This window comes from Pelodiscus sinensis, chromosome 21 (genome assembly GCF_049634645.1).
Source record: "Pelodiscus sinensis isolate JC-2024 chromosome 21, ASM4963464v1, whole genome shotgun sequence".
NCBI classification, from domain to species: Eukaryota; Metazoa; Chordata; order Testudines; family Trionychidae; genus Pelodiscus; species Pelodiscus sinensis.
Genome location: NC_134731.1, coordinates 1136872 through 1161923, shown reverse-complemented (window position 1 = coordinate 1161923; position 25052 = coordinate 1136872). Strand labels below are relative to the sequence as shown.

Sequence of the window (25052 nt, the reverse complement as noted above, 5' to 3'; positions counted from 1 at the left end):
GTGATGAGCAGGTATCACAACAACAACAAAAAGAATAAAGCTCTTATATGGGACTTGACTTAGATTTCAAAGAGCTTTTTTTCAAAAAAAAGGTCAGGGTGGAGAAATTGAGGCAAGCAGAGGTTAGAGACTTGCCCAAGGTCACCCAGCAGTCTGATGGCACAGCTAAGAATAAAATCCATGGCCTCTGAGTCCCATCCAGTGCCCTATCCACTAGACTTCACTGCCTCCTTAGTAGTTCTTCTATTCTCTCTATACTAATAAATATTCAACCCAACATTTGCCATCTCCCCAATGTAGATCAAGTTGGTGGGAATAACACTTAAGGTATTTAGTGCAAAGAACTAGCAAAGGCAGAAAGACCTGTAATTGAGTGAAATTGGAAGAGGGTTTGAGATTTCTTGCTATGGTCAGAATTTCCACAGAACTGCTGACTACACCTTGAATTCCTTCCTTTGCCCACCCTACTCTTTCATTCAAATTCTGCCTTCCAGGATGCCCACTAATATCAACTCACATCAGTTAAAGCACACTTACTCGTGCATGAGAGCTGTGCTTTCCAACCCGCTCTGAAGCAGTAGCTAACTAGCCACACACTCCTGGCCAAATAGACATGTGTGCGGCTAGTGGCTAGCCATGGTGTCCAACATGCATTAGTGCCTTAAAAAAGGGCTATGCTCTAAATTCAGGCCACCCTCTGGGTCTCCCAATATACTAGATCTCTAGTCTGAGTGGTCTTTCTATGCAGATTGTAAAATGTTTGGATAGTGACTAATAAATAGGTAACTCTCCGTGATATTCTTATCAATAAACTAGGCAAATACAACTTAGATGGGGCTACTATAAGGTGGGTTCATAACTGGCTGGATAACCATACTCAGAAAGTAGTTATTAATGGTTCACAATCCTGCTGGAAAGGTATAACAAGTGGGGTTCTGCAGGGGTCTGTTTTTGGGATGGGCTCTGTTCAATAACTTCATCAACGACTTAGATATTGGCATAGAAAGTACGCTTATTAAGGTTGCAGATGATACCAAGTTAGGAGGAGTTGCGACTGCTCTGGAGGATAAGGTCTTAATTCAAAATGATCTGGACAAATTGGAGAAATGGTCTGAGGTAAACAGGATGAAGTCGTCAAATGCAAAGTGCTCCACTTAGGAAGGAACAATCAGTTTCACACAGTCGCTTCCCATTCTGTATGTCTAGGAAGGAGTACGGCAGAAAGGGATCTAGAGGTTATAGTGGACCACAGGCTGAATATGAGTCAGTGTGATGTTGTTGCAAAAAAAGCAAACATGATTCTGAGATTCATTAACAGGTGTGTTGTGAGCAAGACACGAGAAGTCATTCTTCCACTCTACTCTGTGCTAGTTAGGCCTCAGTTGGAGTACTGTGTCCAGTTCTGGGCACAGCATTTCAAGAAGATTGTGGAGTAATTGGAGAGGGTCCAGAGAAGAGCAACAAGAATGATTAAAGGTCTAGAGAACATGACCTATGAAGGAAGGCTGAAGGAATTGGTTTTGTTTAGTTTAGAAAAGAGAAGACTGAGGGGGGACATGATAGCAGTTTTCAGGTATCTAAAAGGGTGTCATGAGGAGGAGGGAGAAAACTTGTTCATCTTGGCCTCTGAGGATAGGACAAGAAGCAATGGGCTTAAACTGCAGCAAGGGAGGTTTAGGTTGGACATTAGGAACAAGTTCCTATCAGGGTAGTCAAACATTGTAATAAATTGCCCAGGGAGGTTGTGGAATCTCCATCTCTGGAGACATTTAAGAGTAGGTTAGATAAATGTCTATCAGGGATGGTCTAGACAGTATTGGGTCCTGCCATGAGGGCAGGGGACTGGACTCGATGACCTCTTAAGGTCCCTTCCAGTCCTAGAATTCATTCTATGATTCAGTAAACGATAAAATAAGTTACAGCTGACATGAATCATGGGCAGGTTGAAATCACAGAGGTATTTTCCAGAATGTAATAGTGCACCAAATTAAGGAGTTAAATAAAAACAGGGATATGGTCAAAAACAAGTTATAGATGTATATACATAGCAATGAAAAAAAATCTTCAAAACAGATTGACTAGCATTGTGTGGTACTGTAATGGAATAGGAGCTTGGCCTAAGCATTACTGAAATGTGAAGAGATGACCAAAAAAAACCCCATAATTATGACCTGGAATACTAATTCCGGTGTATAAAATATATAAGGAAGCCAGATTAGGTCAGAGATGGAGGAATAGATCTTTACCTAAAATATTCCAAAAAGCAGAGTGGAGATGACCCATGGAGCAACACACACTATGTATAAAAATCAAAACTCAAGGTAATACCACCAGCCTCCGCATCAAGAAAATAATATTGAGCTCACAAAGTTGAAGGACACCAAAAAGCCAATAAGGTAGGAATAGTTTATGATTCCAGCTACCCATGAAGAGAAGCCATTTCTTATGTTAAAAGTTTGCATCTTGGAATATAACAAGACCGGCCTTGACTAAGCCTCAAGTCACATACAGGAGTTGATCTGAGTTTTAACTATGACCGAGCCACTAACTATACCATGCACCATCTTTGGGTGGAAGTATTGTACCAAAAATTAGTACAGTGACAAAACTCAGAGGGTTTCTAAAAAGTGATGATGCTAGTAAAAAAGTCACAAAAATTCAAAAGAAAGCTAAAATCCTTGGATTAAGCAACTATAACAAAGCACATACATGCCTCACCTCTAAAAAAGGAATCAAGAAGAAAGGAAAAACCCCACCATATAATGACTGAACAAGGTTTGAGAGGCTTTTCAAGCCAATTAGATATTCTTTACTAAACAGAAATCCAAACTCAGGGAAGCCATCAGAAAGGAACACACTATAGCGAGTAAAAGTAGAGAGATAATATTCGGGGTGCTTCTACACAGCATCCTGAACTCGAAATAAGATATGCAATTTACATAGTGCAAATTATGTATCTTATTTCAAACCTATTTTGAAATAGCTTATTTTGAAATTTGGCGCACATACACTGTGCCAAATTTCAAAATAATATGCTATTTCGAGACATCCCGTAACACCTGTTATTTCGAAAAATATTTTGAAATAATGGGAGGCTTGAATAGAGCAGGGTAGCTATTTTGGGATACCTCTGGTATCCTGAAATAGCTGTGCAGTGTAGAAGTACCCTTGAAGAGCTATTAGCCAAAGACATGAACAAAAAATGTTATAGCCACAGCAGAAATCTTTTGAGAATCTGTGAATTGGCTGCTTTATCCTGGAGAAAAGGGAGCAACTAAGGAGAGGAGGACATTGTAGACAAGTAGTGATTTCTTGGCATTACTCCTCATCACAAAGAATGCAGAGGAGCTATCTGCTCCAACCAATTCTTTTCAGGTAATAAAAAGGTGCCGACAAAGATTGAGGTATCAAAAAAAGAACTATTAAAACAAACTGATAAAGTAAAGCAGAAGGAACCAGACCGAGATAGTATATATCCAAGAGTTCAGAAAAGTGTTGAGTTAAATGACTGCATATTTTTATTAGTGCAATCTCATTAAATTCAGCTATTACACCAGAGGAAGCAAATGCTGTACACATCTTAAAAATACCTACTGGGGTAATGGTGGGAATATCAGCCAGATGAGCTTTACTTCAGTATCACTTAAATTGTCTGAAGTACTTGAGCAGAATTTTGATATACGTAGATGCACATAAAGAGGGATCAGCAAGAGCAGCTTCTGTCAGAGGAAAACTGGCCTCTGAAACCAATTAAAATTCTGTGAGCACATTAACAGAATAGTGTCTAAATAAGAACTGATTATCTGGCCTTCCAAAAAAAAATCTTTGATAAAGTCCCTCCAGAGGGCTACTAAGAAAATAAGTATAAGGCACCAGGTAAAGTAAAGTGACAAATTAGAAACTAGCAAAGTGATTCTTCTTTCTGTTTTTTTTTCCCATGTGGCCAGTTTTACACATTGCAGAAAGTTGACACCAGAATACCACTATATTCCACAACAAGACAAGCGTTACACATATATTATCCAGAGATAGGGGCAAGAGATGAGGCAAAATTTTGCAGACACACAAATTAAACTTAGTGAAAACTAAAAACAACTGCAAGGACAATCAGAAGAACTTAAGTACAGGCAGTCCCCAGGTTACGTACAAGATAGGGACTGTAGGTTTGTTCTTAAGTTGAATCTGTATGTAAGTCGGAACTGGCGTCCAGATTCAGCCGCTGCTGAAACTGATCAGATTCAGCCACTGTTGAAACTGGACGCCAGTTCTGACTTACATACAGATTCAACTTAAGAACCCCAGGCATCCCCAAGTCAGCTGCTGCTGAAACTGATCAGCGGCTGATTCCAGGAAGCCTGGGGCAGGGGCTTCCTGTAGTCAGCCACTGGTCAGTTTCAGCAGCGGCTGACTTGGGGACGCCTGGGGCAGAGCAGCTGGGGTGCTGCTGGGTTGGTCCAGTAGCGCCACCGCTCCTCGGCGCTACTGGACCAACCCAGCAGCACCCAAGCTGCTCTGCCCCAGGCGTCCTGATTCAGCCGCTGCTGAAACTGACCAGCAGTGGCTGAATCAGGATGCCTGGGGCAGAGCAGCTTGGGTGCTGTCGGGTTGGTCCAGTAGCGCCCAGAGCGGCGCTACGGGACCAACCGGCAGCGCCCCAGCTGCTGTACCACAGGCGTCCGGAGCAAAGCCGCGGAGCACGGGGGCAGCGGGACAGCCCAGACGCGCTGTGGCTGTCCTGCTGCCCTCGGGCTCTGTGGCTTTGCTCTGCTTTGCTCCCCCTCTCCCTGGTCTGCAGACAAGGGAGACTGGGAGCAAAGCCGAGCAAAGCCGGGGAGCACGCGGGCAGCGGACAGCCCAGACGCGTCTGGGCTGTCTGCTGCCCGCGTGCTCCGCCGCTTTGCTTCCTCTCCCTGGTCTGCTGGAGACCAGGGAGATGGGCCCCATTCGTAAGTGCGGATCCGACATAAGTCGGATCCGCATAACTCGGGGATTGCCTATATAACTGAACGGGCAATACAGAGAGAGTTGGGATGTTAAGTAGCAGTTAATTAGCTAATTGAGTAGTCGATGGAATTTCCATCAACTACTCAATTAGTCGATAAGGGGAGGGCACTCACTACCCCCTCTGCAGCTCTGCTCTTACTACAGGCAGTCCAGCTCTTACTAAATTTATAATGCAGAGCTGCAGCAGGGTTAGCTCCTAGGGGTGGCATGAGCCAGGACTAAGCAATCCCAGCTTGTGCCAGCTCTGGGACCACTGTGGCTCTGCTTCCTCTGTCTCCTCCCCCACCCCTGCAATGGGGAGACAGAGCGGGTGGGGGGGGGGGGGAGATCCAGCTTTTGAGCTGGCTTCCCCAGCACCAGCTCCCTCCTCCCTTGCTGCCTCTGATGCAGAGACAGCGGGGGGGGGGGGGGGAGCGTGTAGTTGAGTAGCTGCTTTCATCCCTAAGTGACAGACTGAACTTAGGGTTGAAAATGAGAAGTACTGTATACTGAAAGGAATGTTAACAATTCAGTCATTTCTAGCTTCTAAATTAGTTGCAGCTATTCAGGGAAGAGTCATGAGCATTACAATGGACAGCTCAGACCACTGTTCAACCTATAGCAGCAGTCAAAGGCGTTCACAAAATGTCAGGATATATAAAGACTGGGAGGCAAAAATGCAATGTTTGCACTCAGTCATCCTATCTCAAAAAGGATGCAACAAAGCAGGTGGTACTGATGAGCAGCAAAAGCTAAAGAAGCCAGGGAAAGACTGAAAAGATGTTTGATTTATAGAGCAGACAAATAAGAAGCAGTATGTCTGGGGTATACAAAACAATGTATGGCCTGAAGATGGCAAACCAGGTGTTCCATTTTCCCCTCTCTAAAATTATACAAATAAAAGGGCCATTTAATTAAACTGAAAAGCAAGATTTAAAAAAAAAGATAAGGTACAAGCAGTCTGCTCAACTCATTACCATATGACAAAAGCCAAGACCTTAGCTAGATAATGGCCCAGATCCTCAAAGATATTTAAGCACCTAACTCCACTTCTGAGGTTATGAGCCAATGAGAATAGCCACATTTACAAGATTAAAAAGAACCCTCATACTTCAGGTATAAGCCAGGAGGTGACAATGGGTAAAAAAGAAACTGCCTTGAAGCAGGGAATTCTTTGAGCCTTCAATACATGAATTCTCTCTTACACTTCCTCTGAAGCATCTGGTTGCACCACTGACAGAGATAGGATATTGGACATGATAGTACACTGGCCTACCTAAGTTTTCCTTTGAGTTTGGTAAAGAACAGATTTCACAGATAGCATTTTAATAGAGCTACCCAAATAACAATGACAGATTTTTATGCTGTGGGAAATCATAATTCCATTCAGGAACATTCAACCACTTCTAATCCAGCAAAGCTAAAGAGGGTGCAAAGCAGTTGCCCTCTTTGAGGGAAAAACTGCATTATTAGGAGAAACATACTAGAAACAGAAGCTCCAGGGGGTAGCTAAGTTAGCCTGTACACTACAGGATAAACTTAAACAAAACCTGGTCTGGGAGCACCTTACAGACTAACAAAACAGGTTACCGTGGATCATGACACCCTCTACGTGTTTTGCTAGTCTATAAAGTGCTCCCAGACCAGTTCTGTTGAAGTTTATCCTGTAGCGCACAGGCTAAGTAAACACGGAGAGGGTGTCGTGAGCTACGGTAACCTGCTGTGTCAGTCTGTCAGGTGCTCCCACACCAGGCTTGAAGTTCATGCTGGAAACAACGTGTCTGACATAACGACGATGGGGGACAATTCGGAAGTGTTGAGGTGGAGGCAGGAAGCACGGGAAAGGGAGGAGCTCCCCGGGAGAGGGCAGCGGGGATTCTCGCCACGCGCGGGGCTGCACAGGCCCATTGCCTCCGGCAGCCCCCCTCTAGCTCACGTGACCTTCGCCGCCCCCCGCTGAGCGCCCCGCGCCCGCCGCGGCCGCAGGGAGACCTCGCCAATGGGCCCCCCCGGCCGGGCCCTCTCGCCTCAGCCGGCAGGCCGGCCCCCGAGCCGGGATCCCCTCAGCCGGCCCCACGGTGGGGGAGGGGCGCTGACCCGCGGCCCCCCCGCTCGCGGCCGGGCCCACACTCACTACTCCTTGATTAGCACCATGGCGGCCCCGCCGCCCGCTCCGCCTCGCGCTGAAGGTGACAGGCGCCTCCCGGCCGCTCCACTGCGAGCCGCACCGCGCAGGGAGGGGGGAACGGAGCGTTTCTGCGGCAACCACTGCGTCACGGTCGCACGCCGACGTGCCGCTCTCGTCATCGGGTGGAGGCGCGAGCCTCCGCAGTGCCCCGCCCACTCACGGGCATGACGGGGAGGGGGGGAGGTGGCACCCCACGCGCATGCGCGCGGGGCGGTGCCTGAGGCGGCGGGAAGGAACGTCCGTAGTCAAGGGCTGCTGCCGGGCAACCGTCTCGTGCCCGCATTCGGCGCGGGGGAGTCGAGACCCGAGCGCCGCTTTACCCTGACAGGCCGTTGCCCGCGGTCACGTGCTCATGGCCGGGTCCGGCCGCTGGTTCCCGCCCAGCCGCGTGAGGCGCGCGCGGCAGGAGGCTCAGCGCCGTGTCGCGTCAGGTGCAGGCTCGGTGCCCGGCCGGTAAGCCCAGCCGCGGGGAGCGCTCCGGGCTCGCCCTGCCGCCCGCTGACTGACTTCGCCTTCACCCCGCGGGGGGGGTGCTTGGCTCTGCCGGGGCCCCCGGGGGGTGGGGGGGTGCTTGGCTCTGCCGGGGCCCCCGGGGGGTGGGGGGGTGCTTGGCTCTGCCGGGGCCCCCGGGGGGTGGGGGGGTGCTTGGCTCTGCCGGGGCCCCCGGGGGGGGGTGCTTGGCTCTGCCGGGGCCCCCGGGGGGTGGGGGGGTGCTTGGCTCTGCCGGGGCCCCCGGGGGGTGGGGGGGTGCTTGGCTCTGCCGGGGCCCCCGGGGGGTGGGGGGGTGCTTGGCTCTGCCGGGGCCCCCGGGAATGTCTGAATTGCTTTAAAATCAGAAGGAACAAATGAACTTTAGGGCCGAATTGTTTTCTCACCTCCGCAAGGAGCGAGGCGTTCAGCGCCGCGGGAATCTGTTACATTCTGCCTAGAACAGAAACAAAACGTTGGAGTATTTAAAGTTATATCAAAATAATATTTTCATGGAGGAAGGGCCCACGAAGGCAAACGTGCCTGGGCCCATGGAAGTCGCAATGCAGCCCTGGCTGTGGCACCCTAAACCCAGCACTTACTCGGGCCCAAGCCTTGCGGGGTTCGCGGTTTGGCCCACGAAAGCTTTGTCCAAATAACTGTTCGTTTGTAAGGGGCCACACAAGGCCTGAGAGCTTGAAGACTGGAATTGTCACTGAAAACTCCACAGGAAGCAGCCACAAGCAAATAGCTAGAGCCACAAAACGATTTCGGTCGTAACCGGCAGTTGAGGCCAAAAGTTTGCTCCTCTAAACCATCCACTCATCTTGCCCAACCCTACAAGTGCCTGAATTGCCTAAGTTTCCATCAGTAGCATCCCCTTAGCATCACTCTGGTATGCAAGGTCAGAGCATGGCTAACATGCACAAAACACAGAGGAGGTGGAGTTAGTGCTTCCCTTATACCTACTGCTAACTGGTTGGTACTCATGTGAGAGACCTAGGTTCAGATCTTACTGTGCCTAATTTGGGACAGAGACTGGAATCTGGGTCTCCCATATGAATGTGCTAACCACTAGGCTCTAAAGCAGGGATAGTCAAAATTTTTGATTGGGAGGCACACCAAAACTTCAAGTAGCCATAGGCCACACTTTTCTGTGATATCAGTAGAGGGCATGCAGGGTCTGGGAGGGGGGTTGGGTACAGGAGAGGATCCTTACCTAGAGGAGGAGTGCAGCATCTTGGAGGGACTTTAGATGCAGGATGGGTTTGTGACCTAGGGCAAGGGTGCAGAGGGGGGTTGTGACCAGGGGTATGGGGTTGGGGTGGCATGCCAGGTGCAGACTCTGGCTAGGAGGCATTTACCATAGGTGGCTCCCTGCTGGAAGCCCAGCAGGACATTCGGGCAGGCTCCCTGTCTGCCCCACATGCTGCTGTGGTCCATGTGAGTATCTGTGCATGGCATGCCCCTTGAAGGTAGGGAGACGGCTGGATACTGTGTGCTGCACATGCCTGCAAGCACTGCCCCAGCAGCCAGGGGCAACACATGGGGGGAGGAGAGTAAGGAATACACAAAAGTATTGAGAAGGCATGTATGTTTGAAGGAAGAAAGGGTCCTCCAGCTTGCCGTCAGAGCCCAGAGCACCTTCCTATTTTTCCTGCTTTTTATCATCACTCAGTATTAGAATTACAGTTTTTTAGGGTGAAGAAGTTTGGTCTTAAAAAGGGAGTCCTAGCCCCTGTCACTGAAGTGTCCAGAGGGATCATTGTTGAATCATAAAAGCCCTCTCACAGGGTACGTCTACACTACAACGTTAATTCGAACTAAGCTAATTCGAACTAATGCATCCAGACTAAAAAACTAGTTCAAATTAGCGTTTTGCTAATTCGAACTAGCATGTCCACATTAAGTGGACCCTGAACCGGGGTTAAAGATGGCCGGAAGCAGTGCCGGCAGGGCATCAGAGGAGGACTTAGAGCGTGGAGATGCTGTCTCAGGCTAGCCCACGACTGTGCTTAAAGGGACCCGACCCCCACCCCGGACAGACAGTTCTCAGGGGTGCCCCGCTTACAAAGCAGTCCTGGCTTGGATTGCCCGGACTACCCACACTGGGCACATCACAACACTCGGCCATCAGCCCGGCTGCACTTGCCGCAGGCTGCCATCTGGGGAGAGGGGGCAATTGGGGGCTGCAGGAGAGCTTCCACCGCAGAAGCCCACAGAGCCAGCCCAGTCCTCCCCATCGGGGGCTCGTGCCCCATTCCTCCATTACCTCCTTCCACTTACCCTTCCCTAGCCCCCCTTCCTGATGTACAAAATAAAGAAAACGTGTGGTCAAAACTAGAAACTCTCTTTATTTAACAAAACTCGGGGAAACTGGGAAAAGAGGTGGGAGAGGGGAAGAGAGAGGCTGGGAGAGGGGAGGGGGAAAACTGGGAGGAGGGAGCTGAAAGGGGGAAGCAAGGGAAAGGAGGGAGTGGGGAAACTCAAGGATCAGGGGTGGGGGTCTCGCCGGGCCAACCGCCTCCCAGCACGTCGAGGGAGGGGGCCTCAGCGTCCCCGGGGGGATGGGGTGGAGGGTGCGGAGGTTGAGGTGGGGGGTGTGGACATTGAGGAAGAGGTTGTGGGGGTTGAGGAGGAAGAGGTGGGAGGGGGGGCAGGAGTGGGAGGAGGGACAGCAGTTGGGGGGGCAGCAGGCGCAGGACCAGCATGGGGCACCATGCTCTGCAGCAGGAGCTGCAGGTAGGTGCTCAGCCCTTGGACCTCAGCCAGCAGCTCGTGGCGGAACTGCAGGTCTTCCCGCATCCAGGCCTGCAGTGTGTGGTGCACGGCTCTCAAGGACCCCAGGTGCTGGTCCCAATACTACTGCTCTGTGCTGGCGGTCCAGAGCAGGCCGCAGGTGCGGGAGCATGACCCGGGCAGGGTGGTGCGCCCGGCACGAGCAGCTGGTGCAGCTGTAGAGAAAGAAGAGAAGTGGTCAGTTCTCCCTGGGGATGCAGAGGATGATGCCCAGCCCCCTCCCCCACCCCACAACGTGAGGGTGACCATGTCCTGCACCGTCACAGCCGCTGTGCTTGTACAGAGGCCATGGTCAGGATGTCTGGCTCTCCCCGGGACTGGGAGCTGCCCCAAGACCGCACCCATGTCCCTGTGCCATGTATAGTGTGGCCGGGATGGCGGGGGGGAGGGGGAGATGTCCCCTGCCTCCGTGTAGAGGGGACATGTGAAGGGAAAGCATTCTGCTGGGTCCTGCCCCAGGGTCGGGAGCATGTCACATCTCTTTGCACAAGCATGTGCCTATTGGGCAATGGCCCCTGGGTGTCACGCAGCTGGAGCCACCTGCCCAAGGGTGGCATGGCACGTGCTCGCACGTGCACAGGTGTCTGCGTGATCCGTGGAAGGCATGGGCCACGTGCGCGGTCTCTGGTCTCCCTCCCACCTTCCCCCCCCCCCCCCCCCCCCGAACTACTTAATTCAAACTACTTACCCGGTACGGTCTCCCTGGACGACCCTGCTGGAACAGCTGGCGGTGGCCCCTCCGGTGCGCCCAGGTCAGGGCCCTTTGGTCCCGGCTCGCTGTCCCCAAGGCTGGCACGGACCGCCCCGCCCCCCCAAGAGTTGGTGGAGTGCGGGGAAGTAGGGGCAGGTGGCAGCCCCTGCAGCAGCACTGGCCCTGGCGTACCCCTGCCGCAGCTGTTTGTTTAATTCGCACCTGCTCCTGGGTGCACCTGTGTCCCTTTCGGGCCATGGCAATCGCTATGCGGCCGTAGATGGCCGTGTTCCTCCTAGTGCGGAGATCATGGACATTGGGGGCCTGCCCCCAAACCTCAATGAGGTCCATGACCTCCGCACTAGTCCAGGGGGCCGCACGCCGTCTACGGCCCCTGGCTGGCCCCTGGGTGCTGGGGGACTGGGCAGGGGACGGCTCGCTGCCACTGGCTGCCTGGCTCATCGTGGGGCCACTGGCTCGGGCAGACACTGCTGGCAGGGCTGGCTGTCTCCAGTGCCGTCTGGCCAGAGTCTACCCCTTTAAGGACCCGGGGCTGGGGGAGAGAAGAGTTTTCCTGGTTGTGCCCAGAGAGGCCACCAGGGGGAACCTGGGAAGGGCTAGCCTCCCACTAGTTCGAATTAAGGGTCTACACAGCCCTTAATTCAAACTAGTAAATTCGAACTAGGCTTAATCCTCGTGGAATGAGGATTACCTAGTTCGAACTAAGCGCTCCGTTAGTTCGATTTAAATTCGAACTAACGGAGCGCTAGTGTAGCGCCTATGAAAGTTAGTTCGAACTAACGTCCGTTAGTTCGAACTAACTTTGTAGTGTAGACATACCCACACGGACTAACCTTGTATGGAAGTTAGGGGTGTAAAAAGAGGATTTTTTACTTCTGCCCTCAGAGCTGCACTGAAGCAAAAGCTTCATGTTGGAGTCTTACAGGCAGGACTGCCATATTAAGGTTCCCAAATTGGACCTTTAATCAAGCAGAAGTATCATTTGGTAAGTTGTCCTCACTGAAGTCTTTACAGACAGCATGAAAATTCTTCCTTTTCTGGACCTTCAAAAGGCTTGCAACATCTATGACACCTTCAAAGTGTGAAGCACACTTCCAATAATACATGGAAGATCATTGCATTTCTCACAGAGTCACCTCCCAGCTGGTACTTGAAAATGAATGAGTAAATATCTGAAGTCTAGTTAGAAAAAGGGTGTATGGTACCATAACAGACTAGACTTCTCTTCCAAAAGAGATCATGCTTTTCTCTCACTGCAGCTGCAATAGGGTAATTTCATTTCAGCCTGTTGGAGAAAAGATATTACCTAGAATAGTCTTAGGTGGAAGTTACCTAGAAGAAACTTTTAAAACCAGGCTCCTGTGTGCTTAAAACTTGTGTGTACTATGAATACAACTGCAAGAATATCACACAGTTTATGCTAGTTTACCCACCCACTTCAGTCTTCCAAAATAGCAATAAAGACTTACAAAAGCCTGAAGTAAACACAACAAATGCATGTATGGAGATTTTGACAGTTAAGCTGGAGAACAAAGCAATGCTAAGAAATCCTTGTTTACAAGAACTGGGAGAAAGCAGTATTAGAGCAAAGTTATGGCTACACTAAAGCCCAGATGGTTTCTGCTACTTGGCAGCTGAGACAAAAGATGCTGTTTAGTCTGGGTGGGATATCCTCACGCCCTCCAAAGCCAGCACACAATTCTTTAGTCTAGTACTCAGCCACTAGCTCAGGATTCATCTTAACAGCAACCTTCTATATCACAATCACAAATGGTAGGAGAGCAAGGATCCTATTTTTAAAAGTGTAGCTATGTACACATCCCTCAGACGAGTTTAGTTTTGAATCCAAACGCAGTACTCACTAAAAGTAAGACATTTTTCAAGTTGAGGCATGTCACTATTCTCAAAGTCCATCTGTTTATGCCAAAATCATGAGCCTAGCCTGCAGCAAGACCCACTGAACTAAAGCTAGAATTGAAAATATCTTCTATAGAAGCTAAGCTTATGTTAAATTTTACAAAAAGCCCTTTTATTCCCACCCCAGTGGTTTTGACCATAAGTCTCTGTTGGTTTGGGGTGAGGCTTTTTGCATTTGAAGTCTGGCATTTTCTCTTTAGCTTGGAAGAGAGGATGGATACGTGACTCTTTGGTTAAACTGTAGTACAAGCCATGCGGCAAAAGGTACTGGGTAATATCTATGCTTACATTTCCCCTCTACATCCTCCCAGGAGACCAAGGCAGTACTTTTATGATGCTCAGCCTCAAAAAGACTATAGTGATTAGTTTAACATCATATTTATTATTTAGAGTACTCTAAGAATATACATCACTTTACAAACACATAAGATGACAGACACCCTGCCCCAAGGAACATAGACTATAACTCAGACAAATACAAAAGACATAAGAGGAATGCACTCAGCGGCAGGGGGGATGCTTCCAGGTGAAGAGAAGTGGGAGAATGCTTGGTACATGGAAAGGTGTCCCAAGAATGGGGGTGAGGGAGGAGGACAACAGAAGCCGCAATAAGAAAATTAGAGGAGTACAGGACAATAGGTGCTGAAAGTAAGCATACAGATGGGGTAGAAAAATATACATCTATAAAACATGTCACTGTTTCAGTTAGTTCCATAGAAGTGAGCATTGTGAAGTATTCATTGAAAGGTCCTGTTTTACTGCCACTTCCCAGCAGGAGCATTTTTGTGATGTAGATTAATAAATTCATATTAATACTTTGCACTTCTAGATTGGAGCTCAAGGAATATAGATTCATATGGAAATAGAAAGCCAGGAAAGTATCCCTGAAAGGTGCTGCTACAAAAATATAAATATCTTTGTCCTATAATATTTGTCTTTGTATTCTGTCTCTAAAACTAGACAGCTTGTCAAAATGGGAGCTTTCTACTTTACTACACTTTATTGATGTGGTTTTAATTAGACAATTTTTCTATGAAGCTGTCACCATTCTTGTCTGTCACGGGATTTTCAACTTGCCCGTCCTGCGCATGCGCCAGCTGCCCCCGCCAGCTCCTGCAAGCATACACACACGTGCTCTGCCGCTTGGCTCCCCTGACGAGGCAGGCCACCCCCACAAGCTCTGGGTTCCGGCCCTCCCGGCAGGCTAACGATGAGGCATGCCGCCCCCGCCAGCTCCAACCTTAAGCCTCGTGCACATGTCCTTCAGTGAGCTACAGCCTGTGCATGTGTATGTGATCACCTTGGGGTGGGGTGTGTGTGAGAGATCATGTGGCCTGCTGCGAGAGTGATAGAGAGATCACGTGGCCTGCAGCATGTGGGAGGCAGAGAGAGAGAGAGAGATCACCGTGAGAACCCCCCAGACTTCTCTCAAGTATCCCTAAGGGTACTTGTACCACTGGTTGAGTAGACCACTCTCTCTGTGTTGGGGCGGTTAGATCTACTGGAAAAGTGTTTAGGTCAGAAGGAAATTCTCAAAAGCTTGTCTTTGTTTTCTGCAACTAGTGGCCAACCAGTTATACAGTAAGAAGGCCACAGCTATGCTACAATTGTCACTTTTTCCATCCAGCTTTTGATTTTGAGTCCTGAAAAAATCATGCAAAAAGTACCCCCGCCCTCAATCCCAGGAGTCACCCCAAAGTGTATGCACACCTTTCATACAGGCACCTCTTAAAACAGAGTCACAGAGGTATCCACATCATGGCAATAGGCATTCACAGACCAGCCGTAGTGTGCAGTTTTCTCTTGCCAGACATTCAGGGAATATGCACTGAGATGAGTTCTGTCTTTTTGGACTGGAAGTGCATGGTGTGATGAGTAATGCACAGAAAGCATCTGAACACTGGAAAATGTTTCTAGCATTTGGAGAATATGAAATTGTATCTCATTCATCCAGAATTCCAGCATTAATGTATTTAAAGGAGCTGTGCACATATCAATTTCTGCTGTGGAGCATGCTGCTGGGCAGACTGAAGACAAATGCTTCATTAAACTCACTGCTGTTAAGGAAATATGATAGCAAGATGTGTTAAGTACAGGTGTCCAGGCAGAATACATTTTCATGATATACAACAGTGAATATAGTCCTTACCTGTATAGGTGAGGGTTATTTTGGTTGTCCCATTAGACCTTTTATGTAGATAATATGAAAATATCTCCTCTCTCAACATTTATGCCACACTCATCACAATATCTGAATCCTTTCCAATATTCTAAACTTTGCATGGGTTCCCAAATTGGGTGATGTGCCCCCAACCCCCAGTCATGTGGTTTTTTTTTTTTTTTTTTTTTGCTCAACAAGTTTTGCTGCTATTTTGGGGGAGGGGTGATGCCAAAAAGTTTGGGAACCACTGTTCTAAGGCATCTTATAAAGCTGGGTAAGCAAATAAAGTTGTGATCAGATCTGACCTCTGTGGCCTTATGAGAGCCCCACAACTAGATTCTCCATAATCTTAGTTGTTTTTCTTTGTAAATTAAGTTTCTAGCCTACATGAGTACAGAAGTAATCATCTACATATGAACCAATTGTAAACCATCATCACATTGCCTGCTGAAGCTGCAGAGAGCCTAACACAGTAACTCAACATTCATAGAATGCTAGGACTGGAAGGGACCTCGAGAGGTCATCGAGTCCAGGCCCCTGCCCTCATGGCAGGACCAAACACTGTCTAGACCATCTCTGATAGACATTTAAGAGTAGGTTAGATAAATATCTCCAGAGAGGGAAATTCCACAACCTCCCTGAGCAATTTATTCCAGTGTCTGACTACCCTGACAGGAACTTTTTCCTAATGTCCAACCTAAACTTCCCTTGCTGCAGTATAAGCCCATTGCTTCTTGTTCTATCCTCAGAGGCCAAGATGAACAAGTTTTCTCCTTCTTCTTCACAGCACCCTTTTAGATACCTGAAAACAACTATCATGTCCCCCCTCAATCTTCTCTTTTCTAAACTAAACAAACCCAATTCCTTCAGCCTTCCCTCATAGCTCATGTTCTCTAGACCTTTAATCATTCTTGTTGCTCTTCTCTGGACCCTCTCCAATTTCTCCACATCTTTCTTGAAACGCAGTGCCTAGAACTGGACACAATACTCTAACTTAGGCCTAATCAGCACAGAGTAGAGCGGAAGAATGACTTCTCGTGTCTTGCTCACAACACACCTGTTAATGCATCCCAGAATCATGGGTTTTTTTGCAACGGCATCACACTGCTGTCTCATTCAGTTTATGGTCCACTATAACCCCTAGCTCCCTTTCCGCCGTCCTCCTTCCTAGACAGTTGCTTCCCATTCTGTATGTGTGAAACTGATTGTTCCTTCCTAAGTGGAGCACTTTGCATTTGTCTTTATTAAACTTCATCCTGTTTACCTCAGACCATTTCTCCAATTTGTCCAAATCATTTTGAATTATGACCTTATTCTCCAGAGCAGTTGCAACCCGCTACTATGATTAAGCGTGTAATGTGATGCTCTCCTCTAATCATTTTGAGGCCTGTTATATTATTTCCATGCAGTTAAGCTTTAAATTAATGCAAGTGGCAGGTTATAATTCTCAGACTGTGTCTGTATTTGTAAGCTGTGGAACTAGGATTCTGACTGAAATTTTTAACAGCCTCAACTAAGTTTGGCTGCTCAATAATAGTTTCAAGGGGCCTGCTTCAGAGAGGGCAGGTGTTCAACACTTTCTGAAAATTATGGCCCTTTAAAAACACTCATATGGGGCATATAAAATCATTACTCACTTTTGAAAATTAGGTCTCTGACTTTTACCACATTATTCTCCAAAGCTGATAGGGTGTGCTGGCTGCAGCTCATGCCACAATTCAGACCCAAGATTTTACTAAAAATCTGATGCAATATCTGATCTCTTTCCTTGTTGAGTAAACAGTCTTGGAGGGAGAGTTGTGCAACATCAGACCATTTAGGTGTAGCAACACCTGGCAGTACAGAATGCAGAAATCTATCCATAAATACTTAGTTACAAGGAAATTAAACTATAGCTGCTGTCTTCCAAGCACATATGTACTTCAGATTTGTCACTACCATTTAAGGCTTCAATTGCCAAGTTGAGCCGTGTTCCCTACTTATTGCTTGATACAAAGGAAAAGAAGCTGAGTAGGGCAGTAAAACATCTCCAGAGCTCCTCAAAACTTATAAAAGTAGAATAAAGAACTTTTGCATTGATGCAGTATGACACATAAGACATGGTTGATTTTGAAATGTGACAGAACTGATGAAGGTAACATATAAAACAAATCTGTAAAATACTCTTAAATAGCAGAAGTCTATTTAAACAAAAAGCCACCCCTGAAATAAATGTTTTGTCATTGTTTTGTAAACAGTTTATGAGGTTTTCCAATACAGTAACACCAGAGGGTGCTGTTTAATCATTATGCACTGGCAAGGTAACTAGCATGATGAGTCTTACAAATTCTAACAGTGATGGTGGCATTTAAAATGCCTGCAGAGCTTGCTCTTGCAATGGAAAGGGGCCAGGCAGTCTGCTCACCTGCATATTTCAATCCTGTACAGCAAAGGTGTGGACTTCCATTCTCACAACCCTCCCTCCCTCCCTCCCACTCACTCCACAGCATTCAAATGCACCATTGCTTCTTAATCTTCATGTGGAGTTACTGGACAGTGACAGCAGAGTCTTGTGCTTTTCCTGCATGGGTTAAAGGTGAAGTTCAAGAAGCTGTCCCCTATACCAGACATTGGAGAGACAGTAAGATGGAGAAAGCACCACTACTGCATTTGCCATAACACACCAGATCCAGGATTTTCCGTAACTTCCCCACTATTGCTATCACTAATTCAGCTCAACCAGTAGGAGTCTTCATGCATACTGTCCGCTGGCATTAACCAGTTGTGTGTGGAGATGAAACATGGTCTGTCTCTCTGCACCAGGGCTCCCACTGCATAGCTGTCCCAGATAGCAACAGCAGGAAGGTTATGGAAAAACCAAGTCCCGCGGGGACAAGGCCTAGGAAAGGCATGGCTTGAAGAGAGAAGCAGGCTAAGAATTCCCTTTGTATTCCCTTGATGTCTGAGGGGGGCACCCTAAGAGATCTCCACTCAAGTCCACTTATTGTTTTATGAAGTTCTACCCAACCACACAGTCATCTCCATCTCTCCTGTCCAGAAAGAGCCCAGACATTACAGGAGGCTCATCACATGCTAACCAGCAGCTTTTTGGTCAGTTACAGTGAAGTTGGTGTTTAGTAGTTCAGGGTGATGGGTTCTCTCAAAGGGGCTGTTATCTCAGCACAGGATGTTAAGAGGCTATTGCTATGAGGTCCTGCTGAGACAAGGTGAAATTGTCTCACCATGTCCATCTTTCATGTGGTCACAGGATCCAGTTACTCCATGCAAGGACAGATCTGCACTGTTGGCTCTTTTCAGCAATAAGACAAGTCAATAAAACCTGCACCTAGAAACAGGTGCTTTGCGCGGTAAGGCCCCACTTTGAAAAAGCCTTTCAGCTCTATTCAGATTATCTCCAGACAACCAGCTGCTGTTCTTCTCCAAGGGTCACCGTAGGGAGAGGAGAAGAAGAAAGGCAACACATCTTAAAAGCACTTCACACAAGGTCCAATTTCCAGCTGAATGGTTCAAGACAACAGGCAGCTTGCAATGTAAAGGCGGCTTGCAGGCTGGGGTAGAGGACTTCCAGGTTACTGGAGTGTGAGGATGGGCCAAGCAGTCAGCTGGATCCTTCGTTTTGGCACGCATGGCTGAATCCATTGCTCACTAATCATCTCTTTACATTATATGCAGAACAAGGCTCAGTTCAGCATCAGAGATTATAGTTTAGCAATGGACTGAAAATCAACTTCAGCAAGACACACCCCAAAGTCCCCTTTCCAATGCGCACAACACGGGTATCACGCAAGGACTACGGTCCTGTAGCCAAGCTTGGTAGTGGTGAGGAAAATGTTATTCAGGAGCCAATGCAGAACTAGCTTCCGCTTGTTCCATTTGTAATCTGTGTAGCTTTGAGAAAAGGAAAGAAGAGGAGGGAAGACTCCTCCTGGCATGTGTCTGAGAAACACACTCCGCCTTCACTTTCAGCCAGCAGGCCATGCTGTGTGAAGCTGGCAGAGCATGGAGAGAAGAACCATGACTTGGGCCAGAGGTAGACCCGTTGAAGTGGCGAGGAGGTGGTGTGCGAAGCACTGGCTTAAACAAAGGCTTCCTCGTTGGGAGTGCCATTGATTTTGAGGAAGAGTTTGGCATCCTCACTTTTCTGCTGCTGCTTTCTTTCTAGTCTATGCTGATAGCAGATCAGATAGGCTGGTAGGCAGAAGCCCAGCAAACTCACTCCCAGAAGCCCAACGTTGACCTACAAGAACAGACAAGCATCATTAGAGAAGTAGGAAAGACACAATCCACTCACACACATACCTAGAAGCCAGCCTCAAGACCTCATTATGTCACCCACCCATGCTGGACACAAGGTGCCCTGCCCGATACATGTGTGACAGCCTACCAGGGGATTGTAGTAGCACTGCCCTAGCTCTCTGCAGATTCTACTAGTCAATGCTGCACAAGCAGGTCCGTCAGTACCATCTTTGAAGAGTTTCTCACAAGACAGGGCTAGGCAGTGCAATCCCAGACTGGCTGAAGCCTGTCCTAGCCATGGCTATTGCACTGGTTCTTTCTCCATCTCCCCTTCTCGTGGGAAGGGGATGGGGAAGAGGCAGTACAGACTGAAGCTGTTCCATGTGGACACAGCTGGTGGTGCAGCTGAGCTAAGCACTACTGGAGTACACACAGCACCTGCAGCAGTGGCTTTCCTTAAGCTGGCTGTCATACAGAGGAAGTAAGCTGCTTCCAGCCTAGCTTCACTCCACTCATGAGGCTGCTTGCAGGCTTCCTCTCCATTCCTGCACCTCCAACAGACTGGGGAGTCCTTCGGATGCAAATTATCATCCCCCTCCAAGCAGCTCTGTTGCAGGGCTTGAAGCAAGTTGCCTGGGGCTGGGCTGGTGCAACAGAACACACATGGCCACCATTCCAGGCAGGCAACTGACCTTCCCAACTGGAAATTAGTGCTAGCAGCATCCAAACTCAGTATTCACTGGAAATACAGCAGCTTGCAGCCATGGGGTGAAGGTACAGCTGCGGGAGGTAAGCCCCAAGCACTGCCCCTTCTGCCCAGGCTCCGCCCCCAGGGAACCAAGGCACGCCCCTCCCTGCCTGGAGTGTCCCGTGAGGGTGTACAGCCCCAGCCTCCCCGGCCCTGGAGCACGGAGAGGGCAGGTACTCAGGGGCAGCAACACCCTGCCCCAGTATGCCCACAGTAGTTGTTCTGGGGGTGGAGTCTGGGTGGGGCCAGGCTGGCGGTAGGGAATGGCAGTGCCTTCCTCCACCTATTATAGCCCCTGTCCCTGCTTGCAGCTCCCTGGCTAAAAGCTCTGCTGCATTCACTACTGAGAGGAGAGAGCCATCCCCAGCCCACCTACCAAACCATCTCACTCCACTGGCTGCGTATGTACTGAACAGAAATGAGTTCTGCAGCTCCCTTCCCTTCCTCCTCAGGCCCTTTCCATTTACCCTGGCGGCTGTGGTGTTTCGCTGCATAAATAATGAGCTTTAAGAAAGAACAAAAACTCAGCCTGTCTTCCTGAGAGCATTTAGAGCAGCCAAACGGACAGGCCCAAGAGCACTCAATTCCTAACACGGTTGAGCGCTGCTGGATAGCCTCTAGAATAGCTCCATCTACACAGGAAAGGCACCTCTCTCCTAGGGGGCCATTATCACCACCAGCACTCCCAAAGGAAAGACAGCGAATTCCACAGCTTTAAGGAGTGGAGCCCCTTTCTGCTTGCTCCCCCACCTTCAGGGAGAACACGAGCCCTATAGCCCAGGACCAGGTTTCCCAGGGCTGGGTCGGCAATGTAATGTGAGCTAAGAGAAGTTGAATATGGTGTAATCTGCTCTGTGCAGGCATTCATTAGGAAAGAACCCATAAAACACCCCAGAAGCAAACAGCACTGCACTTGGGTGAGTAGGCTGCCTTCCTCTACGACAGTTATTGGCCCCCGTCTGAGAGGAGCAGTTTACTTGAGGACCCACGGTCAGACATCAGTGCTCAGTCCGACGCCTGATCACAGCATGGGTCTGTGCACAGTCTCCCTTTCATTTTGGTTGGTTCTACTGAAAAGGAATCCACTCCCCAAAAATGAAACTAGACCCCACCCAAGCCTTCGGGCAAGTTTGGTGCAGACCATATTTACTCTGATCTCCCTTACCCACAGAGGGTCTCCTTTCAATGGTCCCATCATTGCCAGGAACAAGGGCTGCTGCAGAAGAGCAAAGAGGGCACTGACCAAAGATTGCAGTCCTGTCAAGCTGCCAAACTGTGTTGAGGGGTATCTGTCAATGCAGAAAAACAGGACAATTACCACGCGCCACCCTCAGGAGACAACTGCCCTAGGGTCTGGTACAGACCCTTTAAATTGCCACCAGAGCCTCATTCAGTACACTGTGGGCAGTGCTATGGGCTGGATGGGGGAAGGGAGGGGGGGAAGAGGAGAGAAACAGTGCAGCCTCCACCCCCAAGGCCCAACCCTTCTGGTAGCATGGAGCCGGCCTCCACCCACCTTGCCCATGGGCCCAGCAATTAGGTCTCCCCCCCCCCCCACACCACCCTGCTGTACCACCTTGAATCTTTTGTGCTACTCCTAAGACCAGGCTGGGCACCTCTCCAAGCAGCTGGTTCCCAGCTCAGCTGCACAGAATTCAAGAATCTGTCCTTGTGTATGAATATTGTGTGTATTCATTACAATTGGCATTTAAGGCAGTGCGAATCAGGGGCCAAGTGTCTCTTCTTGGGATTAGTTTCTGCCTGAATTTTCTAATTTAGGGATTTATTTTTTAACAAAAACTGCAGATTTAACATCGTTCCATAGTCAGCATAGGCCAGCTGTATTCTGTAACCATTTGGAGTCCCTCATCAGGCTCTCTACAAAGTAGCATGTGCCAGGCAGGTTTTCCTCTTTACAGGCTAAGTCTGATCCTCAAGTTCAACTGTATTGTTAACTGGGAAGTGCTGAGTAGTGGATATTTCCAGTGAAAAGCAAGTCTTGGGAAAGGTTAAGGTCCTTGTCTTCCATGGTTGTGCCATTTTAAAATGAGACTCAAACACAAGGGAGTCGGACAAAAACTTTAACATCTTTAAACAAAAATCAGATTTGAGACAAAAATACTTCTATCCAGGAAGTTTCAGAGAGTAGCAATAGACAAGTGGACTGCTGTCGACTGACAGGTATCAACACAGCAAAGGTCTCCACAACGATGTTAAAAGCTATCATGGAACTGATAAAGGAAGCCTTGTGCAAGCAAAGAGGCAGTTAGCTAAAACAAAAGGTTTTCTGAATGTAAGTTATTGATCCTAGAGTTCAGAGCAGAGGAAATGGATCTGCCCATTGTACAGTAAAGTTTTAGTTCTGGAGGAGAACATGAATGTGTATCTATGCTGGGTACGCGTATGTGTTGGGTACAGAATGGACGATCCACGCTATTGGGTAAAGCAGGCCTCATTACTAAGGCTACACTGTAGCCTTTTTCTGGAAAAGCGCATGCAAATGAAGCGTGGTGTGGAATATCGTTACACTTCATTTGCATAATTAATTATCACCCACTTTTGCTCAAAAAGGAGCTATGTAGACGGCTCCTTTTTGTGCAAAACCCCCCTCTTGCACAAGAGCTGTTCTTCCTCATTTTTTCAGGAAGAACGACTCCTGTGCAAGAGGGTTTTTTTGCGCAAAAAGGAGCCATCTACACAGCTCCTTTTTGCGCAAAAGCGGCTGCTAATTAATTGTGCAAATGAAGCACAGCAATATTCCACACCACACTTCATTTGCATATGCTTTTCCGGGAGGCTACAGTGTAGCCCGTAGCCTAAGTATTGATTTTGAACAACGCTCCGACAAGCTGTCTAAGAACAGCTCCATTCTCAGAGCAGGTTCGCTATGTGGTATTCTCGTTCATCCTCCCTGTTGAAGGGAAAGGACTGGACAGGGATCATCAAATTGAGGACGTCAATGCGTGGTTGCGCAGATGGTGTTGCAGAGAGGGCTTTGGTTTCTTCGACCATGGGACTCTGTTCCGGGCACAAGGATTGTTAGGAAGAGATGGGATCCACCTAACCAAGAGAGGAAGGAGCATCTTCGTGGGCAGGCTTGCAAACCTAGTGAGGGCGGCTTTAAACTAGGTTTGTTGGGGGACGGTGACCAAAACCCTGAGGGGAGTGGGAAAGTCGGATACCGGGAAGAAATGCAGAAAGGAAGGGGCAAGAAAGGAGGATCCATGTTTCGAATGGAGAAGATAGGGCAATCAACTGGTTACCTGAAGTGTTTGTACACTAATGCGAGAAGCCTGGGCAACAAACAGGAAGAACTGGAGGCCCTGGCCCAGACCAAGAAATATGATTTAATTGGGATAGCTCACATGACTGGAGCGCTGTCATGGAAGGGTACAGACTGTTCAGGAAGAACAGGCAGGGGAGAAAAGGAGGAGGAGTTGCACTATATGTAAGAGAGCACTACGATTGCTCTGAACTCCAGTATAAAGAGGGAGAAAAACCTGTTGAAAGTCTATGGGTTAAGTTTAAAGGAGCAAACAACAGCAGTGATGTTGTGGTTGGTGTCTGCTACAGGCCACCGTATCAGGTGGATGAGGTAGATGAGGCTTTCTTCGGACAACTGAGAGAAGCTTCCAGATCGCAGGCCCTGGTTCTCGTGGGGGACTTTAATCACCCTGACATCTGTTGGGAAACCAATACAGCAGTACACAGGCAATCCAGCAAGTTTTTGGAGAATGTTGGGGATAACTTCTTGGTACAAGTGCTGAAGGATCCGACCAAGGGCCGTGCGCAGCTTGACCTTCTGCTCACAAACAGGGAGGAACTAATAGGGGAAGTGGAGGTGGGTGACAACCTGGGAAGCAGTGATCATAAGATGGTAGATAGACAGCCCTTGGTGGGTAAAGAACAGGTTAGGAACTATTTTGAAAAGCTAAACGTACACAGATCTATGGGTCTGGGCTTAATGCATCCGAGGGTTCTGAGGAAGTTGGCAAATGTCATTGAGGAGCCTTTGGCCATTATCTTTGAAAAGTCGTGGAGATCAGGAGAGATCCCGGATGATTGGAAAAAGGCGAATTTAGTGCCCATCTTCAAAAAAAGGGAAGGAGGACGATCCAGGGAACTGTAGGCTGGTCAGTCTTACCTCGGTTCCTGGAAAAATCATGGAAGGAATCCTTAAGGAATCCATTTTGAGGCACTTGGATGAGAGGAAAGTGATTAGGAATAGTCAGCAGGGATTCACAAAGGGCAAGTTGTGCCTGACCAATCTGATTAGCTTCTATGATGGTAACTGGCTCTGTGGACATGGGAAAGTCAGTGGATGTGATATACCTTGACTTTAGCAAGGCTTTTGATACGGTCTCCCACAATATTCTTGCCAGCAAGTTAAGGGAATGTGGATTGGATAAATGGATGGTAAGATGGATAGAAAGCTGGCTAGAAGGCCGGGCCCAGCGGGTAGTGATCAACGGTTCGATGTCAGGATGGTGGTCGGTTTCTAGCGGAGTGCCCCAAGGTTCGGTTCTAGGACGGGTTTTGTTCAATATCTTTATTAATGATCTGGATGAGGGGATGGATTGCACCCTCAGCAAGTTTGCGGATGACACTAAGCTGGGGGGAGAGGTAGATACACTTAAGGGCAGAGATAGGGTCCAGAGTGACTTAGACAAATTGGAGGATTGGGCCGCAAGAAATCTGATGAGGTTCAACACGGACAAGTGCAGAGTCCTGCACTTGGGACGGAAGAATCCCAAGCATTGTTACAGGTTGGGGACCAACCGGTTAAGTAGCAGTTCAGCAGAAAAGGACCTGGGGGTTACAGTGGATGAGAAGCTGGAGA

General features: G+C 48.5%; 2 protein-coding genes across 3 annotated transcripts in view; both read right to left on the bottom strand.

Annotated features, from left to right (window-relative positions):
• PITPNA (phosphatidylinositol transfer protein alpha) overlaps window positions 1-7305 on the bottom strand; it is a 51380-nt gene extending 44075 nt beyond the window's left edge. The window contains 3 exon segments of the mRNA XM_075904502.1: window positions 7118-7156; window positions 7158-7222; window positions 7225-7305. Coding sequence (XP_075760617.1) covers window positions 7118-7156; window positions 7158-7222; window positions 7225-7290 — 170 coding nt within the window. The 5' untranslated portion in view covers window positions 7291-7305.
• A 10078-nt stretch (window positions 7306-17383) lies between these two features.
• Window positions 17384-25052, bottom strand: part of SLC43A2 (solute carrier family 43 member 2) — a 45846-nt gene continuing 38177 nt past the window's right edge. For both annotated transcript variants that reach the window (XM_075904486.1, XM_075904485.1), the window contains 2 exons: window positions 21378-21501; window positions 17384-19465 (listed from right to left, as the gene is read on the bottom strand). In XM_075904486.1, coding sequence (XP_075760601.1) covers window positions 19392-19465; window positions 21378-21501 — 198 coding nt within the window. In that variant the 3' untranslated portion in view covers window positions 17384-19391. The remainder of the gene's footprint in view (window positions 19466-21377; window positions 21502-25052) is intronic.